The 19,632-nt window shown below is 34.5% G+C and overlaps 1 protein-coding gene, 1 long non-coding RNA gene and 1 pseudogene across 3 annotated transcripts; all 3 read left to right on the top strand.

Annotated features, from left to right (window-relative positions):
• The first annotated feature begins 2,121 nt into the window (after positions 1–2,121).
• On the top strand, positions 2,122–4,970 carry LOC127899980 (uncharacterized). 2 transcript variants are annotated; one of them, XR_008051854.1, is made up of 5 exons: positions 2,122–2,443; positions 2,713–2,765; positions 3,696–3,753; positions 4,059–4,162; positions 4,594–4,970. It is a non-coding gene; the product is annotated as an uncharacterized LOC127899980 (long non-coding RNA). The 2 variants fall into 2 exon arrangements; XR_008051855.1 differs by having other exon boundaries at positions 2,126–2,443; positions 4,099–4,162.
• A 6,358-nt stretch (positions 4,971–11,328) lies between these two features.
• Positions 11,329–16,264, top strand: LOC102624732 (endoglucanase 8-like; annotated as a pseudogene).
• A 999-nt stretch (positions 16,265–17,263) lies between these two features.
• LOC102609617 (endoglucanase 8-like) lies at positions 17,264–19,398 on the top strand. The gene is made up of 7 exons (XM_006490151.2): positions 17,264–17,446; positions 17,527–17,934; positions 18,028–18,120; positions 18,225–18,422; positions 18,514–18,619; positions 18,720–18,883; positions 19,069–19,398. Exons 1-7 carry the CDS (start codon positions 17,270–17,272, stop codon positions 19,396–19,398), a joined length of 1,476 nt encoding a protein of 491 aa, XP_006490214.2. The 5' UTR covers positions 17,264–17,269.
• The last annotated feature ends 234 nt before the right edge of the window (positions 19,399–19,632 follow it).

The raw sequence follows: 19,632 nt of genomic DNA, 5'->3' as shown, positions 1-19,632 counted from the left end.
CATAAATTGCAATACAATACATGCCATCTATTTTATCACCTCTTACATAAACTCGACGATTTCTTCCAACAATCAACTTTTCATACTTGAACCTAACCTCAAATCCTTTTTTATCCAACTCAGATACGGACATAAAATTATGCCTTTCACTTGGTGCATACAATACATCATTTATTACAATATTAGACTTATCATTACATATTTTGTAACTCCCAAAACCCAACACGTCACTGAATGTATTATTTCCCATAAATAATTGATGTGCTTCAGGTGCTAGCTCTTTAAATATGAGAAAGCCATTTTTTGATTTTTCCATGTGACAAGTCGCTCTAGAGTCTATCCACTGATGATTCAAACCAGGCTCCATTATGAAAGCTTTTGAGACAGTAAGATTAACCTCTTTCATTTCTTTCCCCAAGTTTTTCAATCCTTTTAATCTTTGGGCAATTTTTCTTGAAATGTCCAGCTTACTACAACAAAAATGTATATTACCGACCATTTATTTTCAAGGGACCTCAAAACCCCTAGGTGAATAGTCTGATTCCGAGGGACTTTAAGGTTTCGTAGGTAATTAGAGAAAAATGCACATATTATTGGGTTTTTTTATTTAAATATCCCTAATTTATCCTTAAATATCAAATTTATACTCTATTACATACATATACCTCAGGAAAATAGGAAAAGTAAAAAATAACCTTAAAAAAATCAAGAATCCACACCTTTCTTCCTCTCAGTGCAAGAAGAAGTCTAGTATGAAGTCGGGTAGGTCGAGAATTTAGTCGAGTAAGAATTGAAGATAAGTAAGTTGAGTATATGGTCTAGTAGGAAGTCGAGTAAGCATATTAAATGAGTCGAGTATTAAGTAAAAGTCAAGTTAAATTTATGTAATTTTTCAAGAGGCCGAGTATTAAGTCGAGTATTAATATTTTTAAAGAAGTGAAGTGTGGTAAGTTGAGCATTCAGTCGAGTAAGAAATGAAGGCAATTGAATAAGTCGAGTACGAAGTAGGGTACGAAGTCGGGTAAGTAGTCGGGTAAGTTGAGCATTCAGTCGAGTAAGAAGTGAAGACAATGAAATAAGTCGAGTATCTAGTTGAGTACGAAGTCGGGTATGAAGTCTGGTAAGTTGAGCATTTAGTCAAGTAAGAAGTGAAAACAATTGAATAAGTCGAGTACGAAGTCGGGTATGAAGTCTGGTACGTTGAGCATTCAGTCGAGTAAGAAGTGAAAGCAATTGAATAAGTCGAGTATCTAGTCGAGTATGAAGTCGGGTATGAAGTCTGGTACGTTGAGCACTCAGTCGAGTAAGAAGTGATACAAACCTCAGAACCGGGAACTGTAATGATATCTAGTCTCTACTGAAAGGGCCACTACATCAATAAACAACCTAACTAGAGAACCTACATCTTAAAACTCTTACTAGGAAGAGGAAGAATTGGGCATGGAGCTGACCCTTTTGAGAAGGCCTTTAATTTCACTCTCCAATTTGGCTTTCATCTCTAGAGAAAGTTTATCCCCAAAGTTCTTTAGCATTGATGTCATCATCTCAAGATTCTGCCTTATGAAGTCAAGGGGAGGTGCCTCGCCAGGTTGAGAAACTGAATCGGCAGGCTTTGCTAGAGTCCTAGATCCTTCCACAGGACGAAGAGTATAACTTACCAAGGTTGGACCAAAATAGTTATTTGTCTCTAAACTCCGAATAGCTTCTCCAGCATCTAAGTCGAGTATCTAGTCGAGTATGAAGTCGGGTATGAAGTCTGGTAAGTTGAGCATTCAATCGAGTAAGAAGTGAAGACAATTAAATAAGTCGAGTAAGTAAATTGAATGAGTCGAGTATTAATTTTTTGTTAGCATTTTTTGAGGCTATTTTTATACTTTCCCTTATTTTTTTAAATATGTATGTGTAAAATTACAAATTTTAATTAACTGAGGTATATTTTAAGTATTACCAGGGAAACGAGGTATATCCCACGCAATTCCCTCCATATTATTACCAACGGTAATATTTCCCTCGGAAAAAAATATCAAAAATCTCTCGGTAAAGTGATTTTTTTTTGGCGGGTATTATAGCGCCAAAATTTGGAGCGACGGCATCATTGAGCCCTAGGAAATAGGATTTTTTTTTTTTTTGGTTTTAATATCGAGCGATGACACCCATATCATGCTTTAGCTCACCACTTTGTGAGTTTTTCCCCCACATCCATGAATAAACATTTTGCAATTTTTTAAGGAAATCGTCTCCAAATTGAGGTAAAGAAAGTGAATTATAGAAATGAAATTCCTGACCTCCATCAAAATCCCTTAATTTGCTCCGATGAGAATGATGAAAATATACCATCAATTTCGTAGATCGACGGTGGCGGAGTTCCGATGGTTTTGTTGCAAATCATGTCGTGCCTGAGCGATTTGAAGAACTGCCAGAAGTTGGGATTGCCGAATTAAAGGTAGTGCGTTTGATTTGAAGTCCTAGATGACATCAAGCTGCACCTAACGCTATGTAATAAAATCCCATGCCTTTTATTGTAACAATTAATTTTTTAATACTTTCGTAATGCATGTATAGCTTTGATTTAGATGAATTCTAATTGTGATTTGGACTATTTGTATTGTTAATTTTACTTCTTTCCCCCCTTTTTTCAAACCTGCTTGCATGAATTCGAGAGCTAATTCTTCTTCTTCTCCCGTTATTGTTGCTTTTGTTTCTGCCATCAAGAGAGCTGCCGTCTCTGTTCCTTATACGGCTGGATCATCACCTCTTGGTGACAGGTTAGTTTTTGAACAGCCAAATTTTATATTTTATATGAAGATTTTGTTTGTTTGTAGCTTGGATAATAAAAAGTAAATTTTTATTTTGAAAGAGTGCAGAAGTTCTAGGCTTAATTGAGAGGAAAAAACTTTATCTCGGTTATAAATAATGGGCCCATAGAAATCAAGCTCTTGATTTCTCTGATATTCTGGTTCAACATCCTTTGTGATTTATCTTGTTTTGATATTTTTTCTATTCAGATTATGACCATCATTAGTTTGATAGCTTCTAGTGTATAATAGGATATTTTAAAGTTGTAAAATCCTATTGTTACTAGGGATGGCGATTTGGGGGAGGGGAGGATCGACATTCTCATATCCATCCCCGATTCTACTTATGTCCCTATGCCCTCCTTGTCCCCGTCGTAATTACTTGAGAGGAGGGGATGTGGATTTCCAAGGATACCCAACGCCCGAAACTGATACTTACACTAGGAAAATATATGTTGCATTCGCGCCCATTTCGTTGAGATAATGCCATATGAATTGAATGAGCGCACGTGGTTTATTGAATATAAGCTGGTAGTTTGATTACTTATTGATTCATTATAATGGTTTATGACTGAAGTACATGTAATTTGGCTTTAAATACTATTTAAACTAGTTAGAACTGTTGACTAGCTTTTGAAGTTTATATTTAAAAACTCTGTTTTTGGACTAATTTTGCTGGCAATTCCCAGTAAACTTTAGCTAGATAAATCTGGGAAACAATTATTACAGTGGCCTATTGTTGAAATTGCGAAACTTTGCATTAACTAAGTAAAATGTCCAAGTAAATTGCTAAGGATTAATTCGTGATTGAAGTTTCAAATGTTACTTCTGTTCAGGTTGAGTTCATGTTTAATTCAAGTATATGACATTAAATTATTATGGCCTTGTCCCTTGTTACAGAGATAAAGTGAATTTCAAGAAGATGCTCAACTTCCTAATATTATTCACTGACGCAAGGGTGAGATGTCAATCTATATTGTTTTATTTCTTTCTTTTCTTTTTCAATTTTTTTTAAATTTAGTTCTTTTACGTTTTAAGCAAACGTAAATATAAGGAAGTTTTTGCAGGCTATAAGTTTTGCATACTTCTTCCTCCGTTTGGCCTAATTAATATATGTAAAATATATAGCCAAATGGGGTTTTGACATCTACATTTCTTGAACATGTTAAAAGCCGCATATGGTAATTTTAGTTTGTTTATTTTGCTCCATATTTGAGCCAAATGAAGATGTATGTACCTGAAATATCCTTAAACTTGACGCAGATAAATGACTTAAAAATTTTATTGATGGGTAAGCATGTAGATTTTTTTAAGGCAGATTGAGGACTTTACACTTGTATCAAGGAGCTCGTTTGTAGAAATTAAAGGTATGTATGCTGGGCAATTATTGTTACATATTCTGAGCATGTGTATTTAGTAGTTAAAAATCATATTTTGCATAGTTCATTTAACTATTTTATGATCTCATGCATCAAAATAGAATCCAGATTCATTCATGAATTAGTTTGACAGTGCTTGTATAGAGGATTTGACTTAAGTAAATTTGGAGTAATCGAAGAGGATTTGACTTAAGAAAATTTGGAGTAATCGAACATGATTGATATACATTTAGAATAGTTTATTACCGTTGCTAAGGAAAATTGTGAAATGCCCTATGCTTGCTTGATAATTGTTATACGCTAAAAGAGTACCAGCATACTATTAATATAGTTTTCAATTATGTTGATAACTAAATACTATCAACGTGGTTTTCCCCTTTCAAAAAAAAAAAAAAAAACGTGGTTTTCCAATAATGCAGGATCTTATTGTAGATTATGAATAAAGATGGCCAATGGGCCGGGCGGCACGGGTACGGCACGGCACGAGCACATTTCGATGAGGCACGAGGCACGGCATGGCACACATGTGGGCCGTGCCGGGCCTAGAATTTTAGGCACGCGGGCCTTAAAGCACGGCACGCGAAAAAGCACGTAATAAGCACGATTCATTAGTGGGCTAGCACACGGTCCGTGAGCCATTAATAGTACGTGGGCCAAAATATATTTAAGTAAATGTTTTTTAACAAAAAGTAAATATAAAATGTTATGAAATTAAAGTACAATATCTTGAAATTAAATGTTTTAATATATTTTTTAGCATAGACTTTTAAAAATTAATTTAAATCATTAAATCTTAGTTTAAATAAATATTCTAATCTTTTATGTTTATAATTTATTAAATGAATAAGTAAATATCTTGATTTTAATAAATAAAATTATAAATATCATAATTTTATTTATGATATTTATTTAATTATTTATTTGTGTTTATAATTTATTAAATGAATAAGTAAATAATTAAATATCATGATTTTAATAAATAAGGTTATAAATATCATAAATTTATAAATTATAAATAAAAAAATAATTTTTTTTACAAAATTAATAATAAAATATTTTTCATATGAAATATTTTTCAGATTAATATTAAATCATAACTTAGTTAATATTTAATAGAGATACATTTCATTTGTGAATGAAATATTTTCCATTTTATACACAAGAAAAATTATGATAAATTAAAAATTACATTTTCATTAAATGAAATTAAAGTACAATTATAATATTAGTAATTCAAATAAAATTAGGTGTAATTTGCATCACTATAGTTAACAGTACATCCCAACTAGGTTGGCACTTACTGAACCATCTATCATTTGCAAATTTACAACCTTCTCACTAATAAAAATTGTTTCAAAAAGTTACAGAAAAAGTTACAAGAAAAAAAAATCTCTAGTCTTTGGAAGTGACTTCAATGTTCAGTACTCTGCATAATCTGGATCCACTCCATCTTGATCAACATTCAAACTCTCAATTTGTTTAATTAAAGCATTTTGCCAATCTTGTTGCACTCGGCGTTTAGCATCTTCTCAATCTTTCAAACACAACAAAGAGTCTAATGTCTCTTATGAGAATCTTGACCGATGTTCATTTAGAAATTAATTATTATAATGATTATTCGAGGATTGTATTTTTAATTTTAATTAATTATTATTATGATCTATGGAATTAAATTTATATATTGTTGTGTTATGAATTATGATTGATTATTGTGAAATAAAATATATAGTTGTGAAATTGTGATAAACTAATAATAAAATGTTAATTGCTCTCTTAATAAAAATTAATATGATTATGATTGTGAATATTATTATTATGTTGGTGGGCTTAAAAAAGCACGTCAGGCACGTGGGCTTGAATAAAGCATGCTAGGCACGTGGGCTTGAATAAAACACGCTAGGCACGTGGGCTTTTTTAGGCACGCTAAAAAAAAAAAAAGTTGGTGGGCTTTTTTTGGGCATGGAATGAGCACGGCACGAGAGGGCTCGTGCCGTGGGCCGTGCCGGGCTCAACTAAAAAAAATGTAGGCACAGCACGGCCCACCAAATTGGTGGGCCGACACTTGCCGGCGCGGCTCATTGGCCATAGTTAATTATGAAGATGAGGAACAAATTGCAAGTGATGAGCAGAATATTTGATGGAATATTTGAGAAGTAAGAATGTCTAATCCAACTTCTTGAAGTGTAAGACCAAATGAAGATGAAGAATCATTTTATGTATATGAAGTTGAACAATGAATGAATTGCATTTATCTTTGTTACATGTACTGGATTATAATTTTGATAATGAACTTATTAGATTTCTTTTAGTAATTGTTTTAATTTTGTTACACTTTGATTGTATAATTCATGTACAAATTGATTAACGTAATGGCAAAAAAATAATATATTTCCAAGGGACTATCCAATATTTCCGAGGGTTCAAAATATGGTTGGAGTCTCATTTTTCCAAGGGTTACAAATTTTTACCGACGGATATATTCCATTGGAAATATGTCATTACCGAGAAAATATGTCCTTAGGCAATAATTTTATTCATCGTTTGAATAAAAATTCCGACGGAAGTATTTGCTCTCTATCGAGGGATATTTCCCTTGGTAATAATCCATTTTTCTGAAGGACTGGGAATTATAGAATTAACTACAAGCGTTTTCACGACGGACTCCGACGGACATTTTCCCTCGGTAATATGTATTACCGAGAAATTTTTATATTTACCGAGGGATTGTGTCCCTCGCTAATACATGTTTTTGTTGTAGTTGGCTACGTTTGAAACATTCATTTTTCTTAATCTTTTTCATCTTAAGGATTTGGCCACTTATTCTTATTTTTCTTCTTTCCTTTTTCTTGGTTCTTGAACTGATTAGAAGGCTTCGGAGAATCCTCCATCATCGTCCAATTTGAGTGTTTTCCGTGATTCTTTCTTTCTTGTTTCAGCACTAAAATTGATGCTAAATTGTCCATAGTCAAAACTTGATTTGAACAATGATGTAACAACCAAATCCCATGATGGTGGTAAGCTATTAAGAACCATGGAAACTTGCATTTTATCAATAATTATATTACTTAAAAATGATAATTCCTTAGCTAGCAGTGTCATATTATTGACATGGTTAACCGCATCATTTCCCTCTTTCGTGTATATTCCAATAAATTTTTCAAGCAACAATTGTACATGAGTTTGATATTTAGCACTATATTTAGCTTGCAAGGCTTTCATCATTTCTTTTGCAATCTTATAATCTTCAAATAAAGGAATAAGTTCATCTTGCATATGGCTTAAAATTGTAGCTTTTACAATTGTATTATCTTCCTCCTATTTATATTCAACAACTAGTGAATTCAGCATTTGATCCACCATCATTTATATTATAGGAATATTACTAGTACAACATAATATCTTGAATTAAAATGTAGGATACTCTTTTTTTTTTGTAAATATTATGATTAGACCCATTTTATTTTTCTATTTTATTGGAATCACTATATGTATTAGTAAAGTTCATCACAATCTAGAAGTTTTTTTGGGGACATCAATGTTGAACATGATCAAAGGCCAGTCCTAAACGACAAACCAGTCGCCGACAACCATGAGTTTCCGGCAATGAAGTTTTCAACTGTGAACTTTAATGCTTTGGTTCCGCTGGTAATAACCTGGTAGCCGCGCCACTTCAGTCTCCGACTAGTTGATACAACCAGGCCAATGTTCTAAAACGCTAGGTAAAATAGAGTGTTGAGAGCAAAATTGTCACTCTATTCGAGCTAACTAGCAGGATCAACAAAAGAATCAAGGTAAGTTTGCACGTAAACTATACATGAGTATTCTTTTCATGGTCGTCCTTAGAATATTTTGAATTTGCTTAACATTGGCACAAGATTTGGTGCTTTCATGAGTCGAGAATTATAGATTAAAATTCTTGTATTAGATTAGTTGTTCTGCCTTGAGCTGTGATCACATTCTTTTGCTGATCCATTGGCCGTCTCGCACAAATCATAAAGTTCTGCAGAACAAGGCGGCATTTCTGAAAATGAACTCAACTGTGCCATAGATAGCGCATTCTTTGCAGAACTGTCTTTGTGAATGGATGTTGAGAGTATCTTGCTAACCTTCAAAGCCGCACTGTAGAATATCGAGAAATCGAAGCCTGATTGGAGGGCGACTGCTTACTGGTTTTGTGGCTGTGTTGCGGAATGTGATGCCACAAGCAATGAACGCTTCTCTTGTCAAAGCTGAATCCAACAAAAGAACATTAAACATCATTACCTAGAATAGATACAATTTATAAAATAGATAAATTATGAGCACCAACAATTGCACAGTTGAAAATTGTAAAGCCGCCATCAACACTTCTGCTGCCAGTAATAATAGTCTATTTCAATCCATCACCAACCGTCATAATGTTTTTCATTTTATTACTAATCTCAAGATTCCCCTTATTAACTTCTTTCTTAATATGTATCACAAATCTCCCATTGCTCGTTCTCTTCAGCGTGACATCAAGATTTGTGATGCATGTTGAGAGAGGAGTTTACAAGGAGAATTTTGAGATTGGTAAAAAAATGAAAAACATTATGCTGGCCAGTGACGGATTGACATCCACGATTATTACTGGTAGCAGAAGTGTTGGCGATGGCTTCACAACTTTCAACTCTGCGACTGTTGGTATATAAGCAAGCTCATAATTTATCCATTTTACAAATTTTATCTGTTCTAAGTAATGATGTTTAATTTTGGCGGTGCCCATGGCACCACATTCCGCAACATAACCGACCCAAATAACCAGTCGCCCTCCGATCAGGCTCTAATTTCTCTGTATTCTATCAGTGCATCTTTGAAGGTTACTAAGATACTCTCAGCGCCCATTCACAAATACAATTCTACAAAAAAAACCTACATCTATGGCAGTTGAGTTCGTTTTTGGAAATGACACCGTTGTTTGACAAAATTATATGATGTATGCAAGAAGGCCGATAGATAAGCAGAAGAACGTGGCCACTGCTCAAGGCAGAGCAGACCCAAATCAAAATACAGGAATTTTAATCCATAATTCTTGAGTCATGGTAACACTGGATCTTGTGCCAATACTAAGCAAATAGAAAACGTTCTTAGGACGACCACGGAAAGAATACTCATGCACAATTTGTGTAAAAACTTACGTTTGACCCGAGGAGGGTTCATTGCCCGTGGCATCACATTCCGCAACACAGGCGGCACCAATAATCGACGCCATAGGAGGCAACGCTTGAAAGAGAGCAAGAGCAAAGAGTGAAATTAAGGATATGAATAACACGAATAAGCTTAGCTTCATTGCCATTAATGGAAGCTCAAAGAATTGAATTAGTACCTGTTGTGGTTATGAAAATGTGAGGGCATGAATCTATATATATACACGAGATTGGTGGTAGGTTGTTGGTAGCGTGACGGACTAGCAAGTTTTGAACAAAGAGATAAAAACTGTGATCATTTTAAAATCCCAACTGCCGAAATCAGTCCTTACACCAAAGAATTTGATTAATTCGATGAGGCACCATAAGCATGAGCCATGAGGCACCATAAGCATGAGCATGGGCTCACAAGGGCCTTGGCTAATGCTTGGACTTGCTTTGTCATGCATTTTTCATTCGGAGATTCCAAATACAATTATTGCATATACACTCTTGTTGAAAATATGAATCCAATTGATTTTTTTTAAGAAAATGTCAAGATAAAACCCTTTTTGTATGGATAATTAAGGAGTAAATTACCTAAGAGTACATAAACATTGGAGCTTCTAAAGAATGTTGATCTCTCAAGCAAATTTTTTTTGGAAAAATTCCAATGTAAATTACATGCTGGATTAATCACTCTCCATGAATCTTTCAAGAAACAATTCAACTGGGCAAATTCCTTCAACAATTAGTCAATTAACTTTGTTTGAATTCACTTGACTTGTCACCGAAAATTCCCATCCTATAAAAGCAAGTTAGTAGCACACTCAAAAGAAAAAGAATGTATCCACATTTTATTCTTCAGTTCTTTTTCTAGGTATATAAATCATAACATGATTATACATATTCTAGTATAAAACGTTTGAATTAAATTTTAAATCGCACAAAATAAGTCGCTATTAACAGATAAATACATTGGATAATATATCACCGCAGTATTCATATGCCATACAATCACATACATACATACATACATTAATTTTTTTTTTTCATACAGACACTTTTAAGTTGTGTTGTTTAATAAAGTTAGTTTTTAAGCCTATTAACCACGTGAATGGCTTAACAGTGTGTCTATATTTAAAAAAAAATAAAGAGGCATGCTTATATATATAAGTAATGATCAATTTACATGCATAAAATGAATGCCACGTTAGTAGCCGCTAGCCATGTGCGGCCAGCTATAAGGTTATCAACAATGAACCGCTAGTTATAACACAAAAGCCTCTCCACTTGACCCTTTTTCTAGTGGAAGAACCAGGCTCGTAATTCTTATACTCCCCATAAAACAAAGTGTCAAGTGCAAAATTGTTGCCCGGTGACCAATTTGACCAGCCAAGCGGGCTAAAAAAGCCATCGATATAAGTAGGTCTTAAAATTTCGAACCACTGGCTTTAGATCAGGGGCAGGCGATACTCCAGAGTTGTGAATTGAAATTGCTGTGTTTTGATAAGGGTCATTGCTAATGGATCATCCTCACTTATATTTTAAACAACAATATTAAAAAGACATTTTAATTTTGTCTTAACAAAGACAGGTAAATCAGTTGGTTTGATTTCTTGCAATGAAGTAAGAGATTGAGGATTTAAAATCTCTCACGCATATGAAAAAGTTCAATTTGAAGTTCAATGAAGTCTATTGTAATTAGAATAATAATATTAAAAAAATCAGCGAGAGACCTGTACATATCAGAAGAGGTAATAATGAAAGTAAAATTTCCTATCGTTTTGTAGTAGTAATTCAAAATAAGAGAGCCCAAGGGCAAAGTAGTCTTTTCATGTTTTTAATAGTAAGGACTAAAGTTTTTAAACCTCTGAGAAATAGTTCAAGGTTGATGAACAGAGCTATATAAAAGGGCCAAAATCTTTATGAACAGAGCATCAATTTGCTTGCGTCTTATTTTGATCTACTAAAAATCTTGCATTACCATGAAAGATTAGTGAAAGAACAATGGCTGCAGCTTTTGCACCCATGGATGTAGGTGACATTGACCGAACCATGACGGTTTCATTGTTCTTCGTTTCTCTGATATTGATCTGTCAGTGACTCAATGGGTTTCTTTTGAGTTAGTGTGATTCTTGATACCAGTTCAATTTTTGTGGGGTTAAATTGAGTCGTCCTTAATCTACTAAAAAGTGTTCTCCAATTAATGATTATGTTGAATAAAAAGAGTAAAACAAAAAAATCCAAAGAAATTAAAAACACACTCTAAAAGAACTCACGAAACACTCTTAAAACAAACCAAGACCCAATGGCTAAATGTCTTATTTGTTTTTTATTTCTTCTCGGATGATTATACAAACAAGCAAAGGGGTATTTATAGTTTGGCAAATACATTGCAGTCCACACATTAAAAAAACAAAGAAAAAATTACAACCATGCGCAACATTGCCTTACACGTTTACATTCCATTACTCACATTAAAAAACTATATAACTTATTGTTTGTACTCCATTATTTCCACTCACATTAAAAAAGTATATAGCTTATTGCTTCACTCATTTGCACTCCATTATTATAATGTAGTTTATAACCACGTAATTTAGAACCTTCTCATGCTTGGGCTTGAACTTCAAATTATTTCTAACACCCTTGGATCTTGATATTGGGCTGGTGTTGTTTAATTTCAACAGATTATTTACTAGGAAGAATCCAATGGGAATGTCTTACATGGTGGGATATGGCCAAGAGTTCCCTCATAGAATACATCATCGAGGCTCTACTTTGCCTTCCATTGATAAATATCCAAAGCGCTTAAAATGACATGATGGCAATGAATTCTTCAAAACGAAATATCCTAATTTGAACGTGTTGACTGGGGCAATTGTTGGGGACCTGATATCAATGATAAGTTCAAGGATGATCGGTAATTGGAAACTATCGATCGAGCAAACCACCTGCATAAATGCAACTTTTTTTTGGAGTCTTGACTTACTTCAAAGTGTATCCCACTAGTTAGAATTTGTATAATACTTGCCCAATTCTCTTCTGAATGGAGTCCTGGAGAGTTGTGTTTTGAAAGAATTGCAGTGCTAGTTATGGCTATTGATTGACATGTTAATTAATTTTTTAATTTTTTTATAACTAAATTATTGAAATGCATCCCAAAAAGAATAACTGAGTTGGTTGATCTAGATCTATTGGTTGGTGCAAGAGGTCAAGGGATCAAATAATTTCATTTGCACCAACATTAGATGGAGAATTTCTTTAACGGAGGCAAACAGCTATTACTTTTTATCATTTTTGGGTAAATTTTGAGCCAACTAGCTAGCATTACTATATTACCTTTTAATGTAGGCAAACAATAATTGACTTTTATGGTTACCTAACGTAGGCATTACCCATAATTAATAAAATTTAATGGCTTCCTATTTTTATAGTATAATATTACGTTTTAGATTTCAAGTAGAATCTACAAATTTCCAAGCTCCTTTTTGAAATGGTAGTTAATGTATGAAAATTTGCACAGCATAGACTTCACATGACTGAAGATTAAGTTTCTAGTTGTTAAGATAATTAAATTGATTAAACATTAATCACATGCTGATTAATGTTGTTAGTTAAACATCCATGCTGACGTGGCTGCCTATCTGGCAAGTTAGTTTTCGTTACTAGCTTAGCTAATCCAGCGTGTGTTAACAGAATGAAGAAGATTCCATATCATAGTATATGAACGTGTGTAACTAATCAAATTTACTCATGAATAAAATACAAGATTTTCTCTTTCTTGCTTCTCTGATTTTTCCTTCCATTTTCTTAGTAAACAAACAAATTCATCATTCTTAACTCTAGTAGAACACTTAAGGTAGTGGGTGGAGGGTACAAAAAAATGATAAGTGGAAAATATTGTTAGGGTTGGTGGGGATGATGGTAGTGGTAAGAGTGACAGCTTCACATGATTATGGGCATGCTTTGGCCAAACCGTATTTTGCTCTTTGAAGGCCAGAGGTCTGCGAAATTGCCTTCTACTCAAAGAATGATTTGGAGGAAGGATTGTGTTCTTCGGGATGGCTCTGATGTTGGTGTAAGTCTATCCATCTATCTATGAATTTATCTATCTTTCTTTAAACTTCTTTCGTTTTTGAGGACAGGGATGACTCCAGCAAATTTCAGGCCTAAGACCAAAACCTTTTAAGTACTAATCTCTTTTCTTTTTTTAATAGTGATGTCAAAAAATTTCACTATTGAAAATAACTTACAAACAAGTAAATAATCACATCATGTAATAAATAAAAAACTTAAGAAAATAAGTATAATCTCATACTAGGAAGTGGTTAATTGTGGGTGCTTTCGAGCAAAAAATTGAATTGTAAAATTGGTCTTCACTCAACTTTCTAGTTAGTTGAATAATTTCAGTGGGAGGATTATGTTCAATTATATAGATACTAAAGGTATAATTTGATGAATTGTTTATTACATTTTTATTATTTATTCAATACTCATTAATTACGTAACAAATGTTTCAGCTAGATCTAGCTGGAGATTATTACGACGCTGCTGACAACGTAAAATTCAGTTTCCGATGGCTTTCTCAACAACAGTGCTGGCATGGAGATGTTAGAATTTGGTCATCTTATGAGCTCAGAACACGAACATGCATTAATGGGGTACATGCTATTTCCTGAAGGCCACGAGTATCCCTGGAAAAGTTGTTGCTTCAGTTGGTAACCCCAAAAGTGATCACAACTGTTGGGAGAGGCCTGAAGACATGGACAGTCTCCGGACCTCGTATGTCGCTAATACAACAAAACCCGGTTCAGAAGTTTCAGCTGAGATCTCAGCAGCATTCGCAGCTTCATTCGTCTTCAAGTCTGCTGATTCTTAGTACTCCAATCTTCTTCTCCGGAGAGCATCTTAGGTACTTGAGATTGTTTCTTTTTCATTAAAATAAGTTTTGAATTTATAAGATCTTTAGTATTCTTTTTTTTTTTTTTTCCTGGAGTAGGTCTTTCAATTTGCAGATCAGTATCACGGCTCTTATAATCCAAGCTTTGGAGGTGGGTCTGCCCTTTCTATTTCGATTTTAGTGGCTACATGGTACAGACTACAAAATATTGGGCAGTCTGCTCGGCAAAAGTATCCAAAAATTAAATTTACAGGTTAAAAATGTTATAGATTTTGTGTTCCAGGATGAATTGATATGGGCTGCTGCCTGGTTATTCAAAGCCACCAACACACAGAGATATTGGAAATATGTTGTTGACAAAGCTGAGATTATCAGCGATATGTTTTAAGAATTCGGATGGGAGTGGAAGCATGCTGGCATAAGCATACTTGTTTCCGGATAATCCTATTATTGACATCTCTGTTTTCTAATTATAACTCATCATTGCATGTTCTCAATTTTATACAACACATCATTGCACCATCTTTTTTTTTTTTTTCCCTTCCTGTCTTCACAATGGGTTATGAACGCCTCCAAATCTTATCCGTTTGTACGCCATGCCGATCAATTTATCTGTTCTGTATTGCATGAATCACCTACCAAATGGGCACATACTCTCGTGGTAGTATTTTCTGTAACTCAAACTTGCCTAAGAAACAAAATAATAGCTAGTTGATTTGAAAAGATATATGCATTTTGCCAAAAAAAAAAAAGAAAAAAGAGTATCCACATATCAGGTGGTCTAATGTTCAAACCTGGAAGCTGCAACTCGCAACATTTTACAGCTTTGCCCTTTATTCTTCTTGTTTATTCTTAGTAGTTGACAAGGTTCAATAGAAGTTTTCAGTGTGACAACATTGCTGTCACTCCATCTAGGCTTGTACAAGTGGCGAAAACACAGGTATGCCTTCTTGATCCCAACTATTAATTTCCAGTCGTGGGCTGTGCAGCTGTTATGTTCTAATAACAGCACATATTGCGGGAGACTTTCTTTGTCAAAAGTGATAAAAATTAAGACAGTAACCTAGTAAGACAATGTTTGGCATTGAGCTCAGCTGTTTTGGCTTCTAACCTGCGTCCATGAAATATGGAATTGGCGGCAACCACTTATAAATGGGGTAATGATCTTCTTCTCAGATAAACTCTTTTGATCTAACAGCTGCTGCGCATTGTCCTTTACAAAGGACAATTGCGTTTCTCTTCGCTTCAACCTTTAGCTTACCTGCAATGGATCTAAAATATTCTTAAAGAATTGATGACTCACCTAACATGTCAGCAACATTTTCTTAGTCACCAACTGATCATGTAAATGATATCGCTGATGAGGCCTGGTGAAGAATTGTTCACTGAGACAATACGTCGAACAACTAGTTCATTTCATCAAACACCTCATTCTGTCTAACGATGAACGACAGGGTGAGAAGTAAATATTCTTTGTCCTATAAATGTTGGTGTTTATCAAATACCTTATAGCTACTGTACTTTCATAGCTAAACAGAAAACAGCAATTACAAACACACCCTAAAATTGATTGCTTACGCATCAGATGCAGTTGAATTCATATCTTATAAAAGATTCTTAACACATATCTTATAAAAGATTCTTAACAGCAAGAGTATTGTCTACTGATTTAATCAGCTATTGGTTACCTGAAAATAAAGTGTTAAAATGGATGCAGGTTGATTATTTACTAGGAAGCAATCCATTGAGAATGTCATACATGGTGGGATACGGCAAAAAGTTCCCACAAAGTATACATCATCGAGGCTCTACACTACCTTCCATTGCTAAATATCCAAAGCGTATAAAGTGTCACGATGGCGACAAATTCTTCAAAAGACAGGATCCTAATTTGAATGTGCTTACAGGAGCAATTGTTGGAGGACCTGATATCAATGGTAACTACAAGAAAATCGGCTTAATTGTTCACAATCCGAGCCAAATATAAATGCAACGTTTGTAGGAGTTTTGGCTTACTTCAAAGGAAATCCCAATCCTTAGAAACTTTTATTTATCTAAGTATCCTTAGCAGCTAGCAGAAATCAGAATCTTCTAGCTGAAACTTCAGTAAACGTGTCGATTTTACGAATCTTTTAGCTTTTTCTTGGCAATTGCTGCATTCTATAAAATGGTAAAAGATAATGGAACTTGGACCAAGGTCAGCGTCAATTCAAACAGAAGAAACTTTATTGATTGAAGTAGCTAGTTGGGATACTTAGACCAAAAAAGAGAAGAAAATTGGGGTTACCATAAGTTTGATTCTCTCCTGATTTGGATAGTATTATACAACATAAAGTTAGCAGGATGTATATGGGAATATTAAACCAACTGGAGAGAAATCATGGAAATAAATAAAAGAAAAAATGGAAAAGAAGGATGAATTTAGTTGGAAATCTTGAATCTCTTGATTTTTCTTCCATCAATTCTTGATTATCTTCTTTGACTTGCCTTCTATTTTCTTTCTATTTATCTTGATATCCATTTTACAGTTGTCTTTATTTTCTACAAGAACATCATTTTTTGCCCTTTCTTTACCCCGTGCAAAGACAACCTATATGTTTGCCCTAGTCGTAGGGAGAGAATTTTAAGCCTTTCTATTGTGTTTTATGAGCATTGCAATGTTGAATTCCCAAGGAAAGAAGAAAGTACCAATTATAGAGAATTAAATCAGGCACTATTTGCCACCATAATGCCGCTTAATATAATCAAGCCAAATAATTATGACTCTTACAGTGTGGACCTTGCATATATAGGAATTTACTCATGATTAAAAACAATTAATCGGTGCCTCTTTTTATAGTATAATATTTGCCATTGAAATTTTATGCAAGAGCTTTATGTTCCTACCTATTCTGAAATGGTACAGGTGATAAATTTCTTGCATAGACTTCACATCATTGCTTAGAACTTAGAAGCTTAATTAAGTTTCATTTGTGAATGGTGGTGGGCTGACAGGAGTTAGAACTTGAAAGATAAAAAATGAATGGAAAATATAGAAGCATCCAAATGTTGTTAGGATTGGTGGGGATGATTTTGGTAGTGGGAGTGGCTTCACACGATTATGGCGACGCATTGTCGAAGTGTGTTTTGTTCTTTGAAGGCCAGAGGTCAGGGAAGCTACCATCTACTCAAAGGATGACTTGGAGGAAGGATTCTGCTCTTCGTGACGGCACTGATGTTGGTGTAAGCCTCTCGCTGTTTAGATGAACATTCAATTCTCTGATAATAAAACACGTTTACAATATTTTGGTGAACAATTTCAGGTAGACTTGGTGGGCGGTTATTATGATGCTGGCGACAACATAAAATTCAGTTTTCCAATGGCTTTTACAACAACGATGCTGGCTTGGAGCATATTAGAATTCGGCAGTCATATGGGCCCAGAGCAGAAAAATGCACAAGAAGCTCTGAAGTGGGGAACAGACTATTTCCTGAAAGCCACCAGCGTTCCAGGAAAAGTTATTGCTCAAGTTGGTGAGCCCAATGCTGACCACAATTGCTGGGAGAGACCTGAAGACATGGACACTCCTCGAACCTCCTATGTTGTTAATACAACAAATCCCGGTTCGGAGGTTTCTGCTGAAATTGCAGCTGCATTAGCAGCTTCTTCCATTGTTTTCAAGTCCGTTAATTCACAATACTCTAAAATTCTTCTCCAGAGAGCATCTCAGGTACTTGAGCACCAAACCAGTCATCTAACATATGTTTTCAATTGACGAGTAATCATTATCGTTATTATTATTATTTTTTTAATCCTGGAATAGGTTTTTCAATTTGCGGATCAGTATCAGGGCTCTTATAACACCAGCGTCGGGAGTGGGGTCTGCCCTTATTATTGCGATTTTGATGGCTATATGGTATCGACTAAAGAGTAGCTAGAGAATTAAAATTTATTCATTTGCAACATTATTGCCCAAAACTTAATTCACAAGTACAGAATTTTATGGATTCTGCTTTCCAGGATGAATTAATATGGGCAGCAGCCTGGTTATTCAAAGCCACCAACAGACAAAGTTATATGAAATATGTTGTTGATAACATTCACTACCTGGAAAATTCGACCATGAGACAATCCAAAGAAGCCCTATTCGTAGGTGGTAGCTTTGCAGAATTCGGATGGGATGCCAAGCATGCTGGCATCAACGTGCTCATTTCCAGAGTAAACATACAACATTTTTTTCTCCCCTTTATAATCAATTAGAACACATTAATCCAAAATCTAATATTTTTATTATATGATGTCTTCACAGTTGGTGATGAATACATCTAAATCCGATCCTTTTGTTCGGCACGCTGACAAATTTATTTGTTCTGTATTGCCCGAATCACCAACCAAGCTTGTCACATACTCTTCAGGTAACATTCTGTAGCTCAAACTGAGTTAGACGCGTAGACATTTTAGATAATTTTTTTTAAAAAAATTGAAAGTTAATGAGTAATATATATAATTTATCAGGTGGTTTACTGTTCAAACCTGGAGGAAGTAACTCGCAACATGTTACAGCTATGTCCTTTCTTCTCCTTGTTTATTCACGCTATTTGACAAGGTTCCATAGAAGCCTTGAGTGTGGCAATATAGCTGTCACTCCATCCAGGCTCATACAAGTAGCAAAAACCCAGGTATGCTCCTACATTTCTCATCTAGCCTAAAATCTATGTTAAATTCAAGACGTATAGGCGTCTGCATTAGAAAATGACTCTATAATCTATTGTTGATTACTTGAAATTCAAGTAACACGCCAAAAGTCAGCACTGGAGAATGACTCTATATTCATTACATGAAATTGGTGTTAAATTGACTGCAGGCTGATTATTTACTAGGAAGCAATCCTTTGAGTATGTCATACATGGTGGGATATGGCAGAAAGTTTCCCAGAAGAATACATCATCGTGGCTCTTCCTTACCTTCCATTGATACACATCCAAAGCATGTAAAATGTCTAGAGGGCAGCATTTTTTTCAAAAGCAAATATCCCAATTTTAACTTGCTTACAGGAGCAATTGTTGGAGGACCTGATATCAATGATCAGTACAATGATACTAGGATTAATTGGTCACAATCAGAACCTACCACATACATAAATGCACCTTTTGTTGGAGTATTGTCTTACTTCAAAGCATATCCTCATCCTTAGAAGATATCTACATTTGAATTCCTGTTCTTCATGTATCGCAATTATAGCATATTTAAAGTGTAAGGAAACAACATAATTTGCTGAAACTAATGATGTCCTTATTCATTAATTTTATCAGTCGAATTAAACTTCAAAGCTAGTATTTGGGACTAATGTGACAGTATTTGCATCCCTTTATATAAATTGAACCATAACTACAAGCTGGATTCATCTTTAAAGCTGAGAAGGTCTAAG

Source organism: Citrus sinensis, chromosome 9 (assembly GCF_022201045.2).
Source record: "Citrus sinensis cultivar Valencia sweet orange chromosome 9, DVS_A1.0, whole genome shotgun sequence".
NCBI classification, from domain to species: Eukaryota; Viridiplantae; Streptophyta; class Magnoliopsida; order Sapindales; family Rutaceae; genus Citrus; species Citrus sinensis.
Note: the sequence above shows the minus strand (reverse complement) of the source record. Positions and strands in the feature narration are given on the sequence as shown.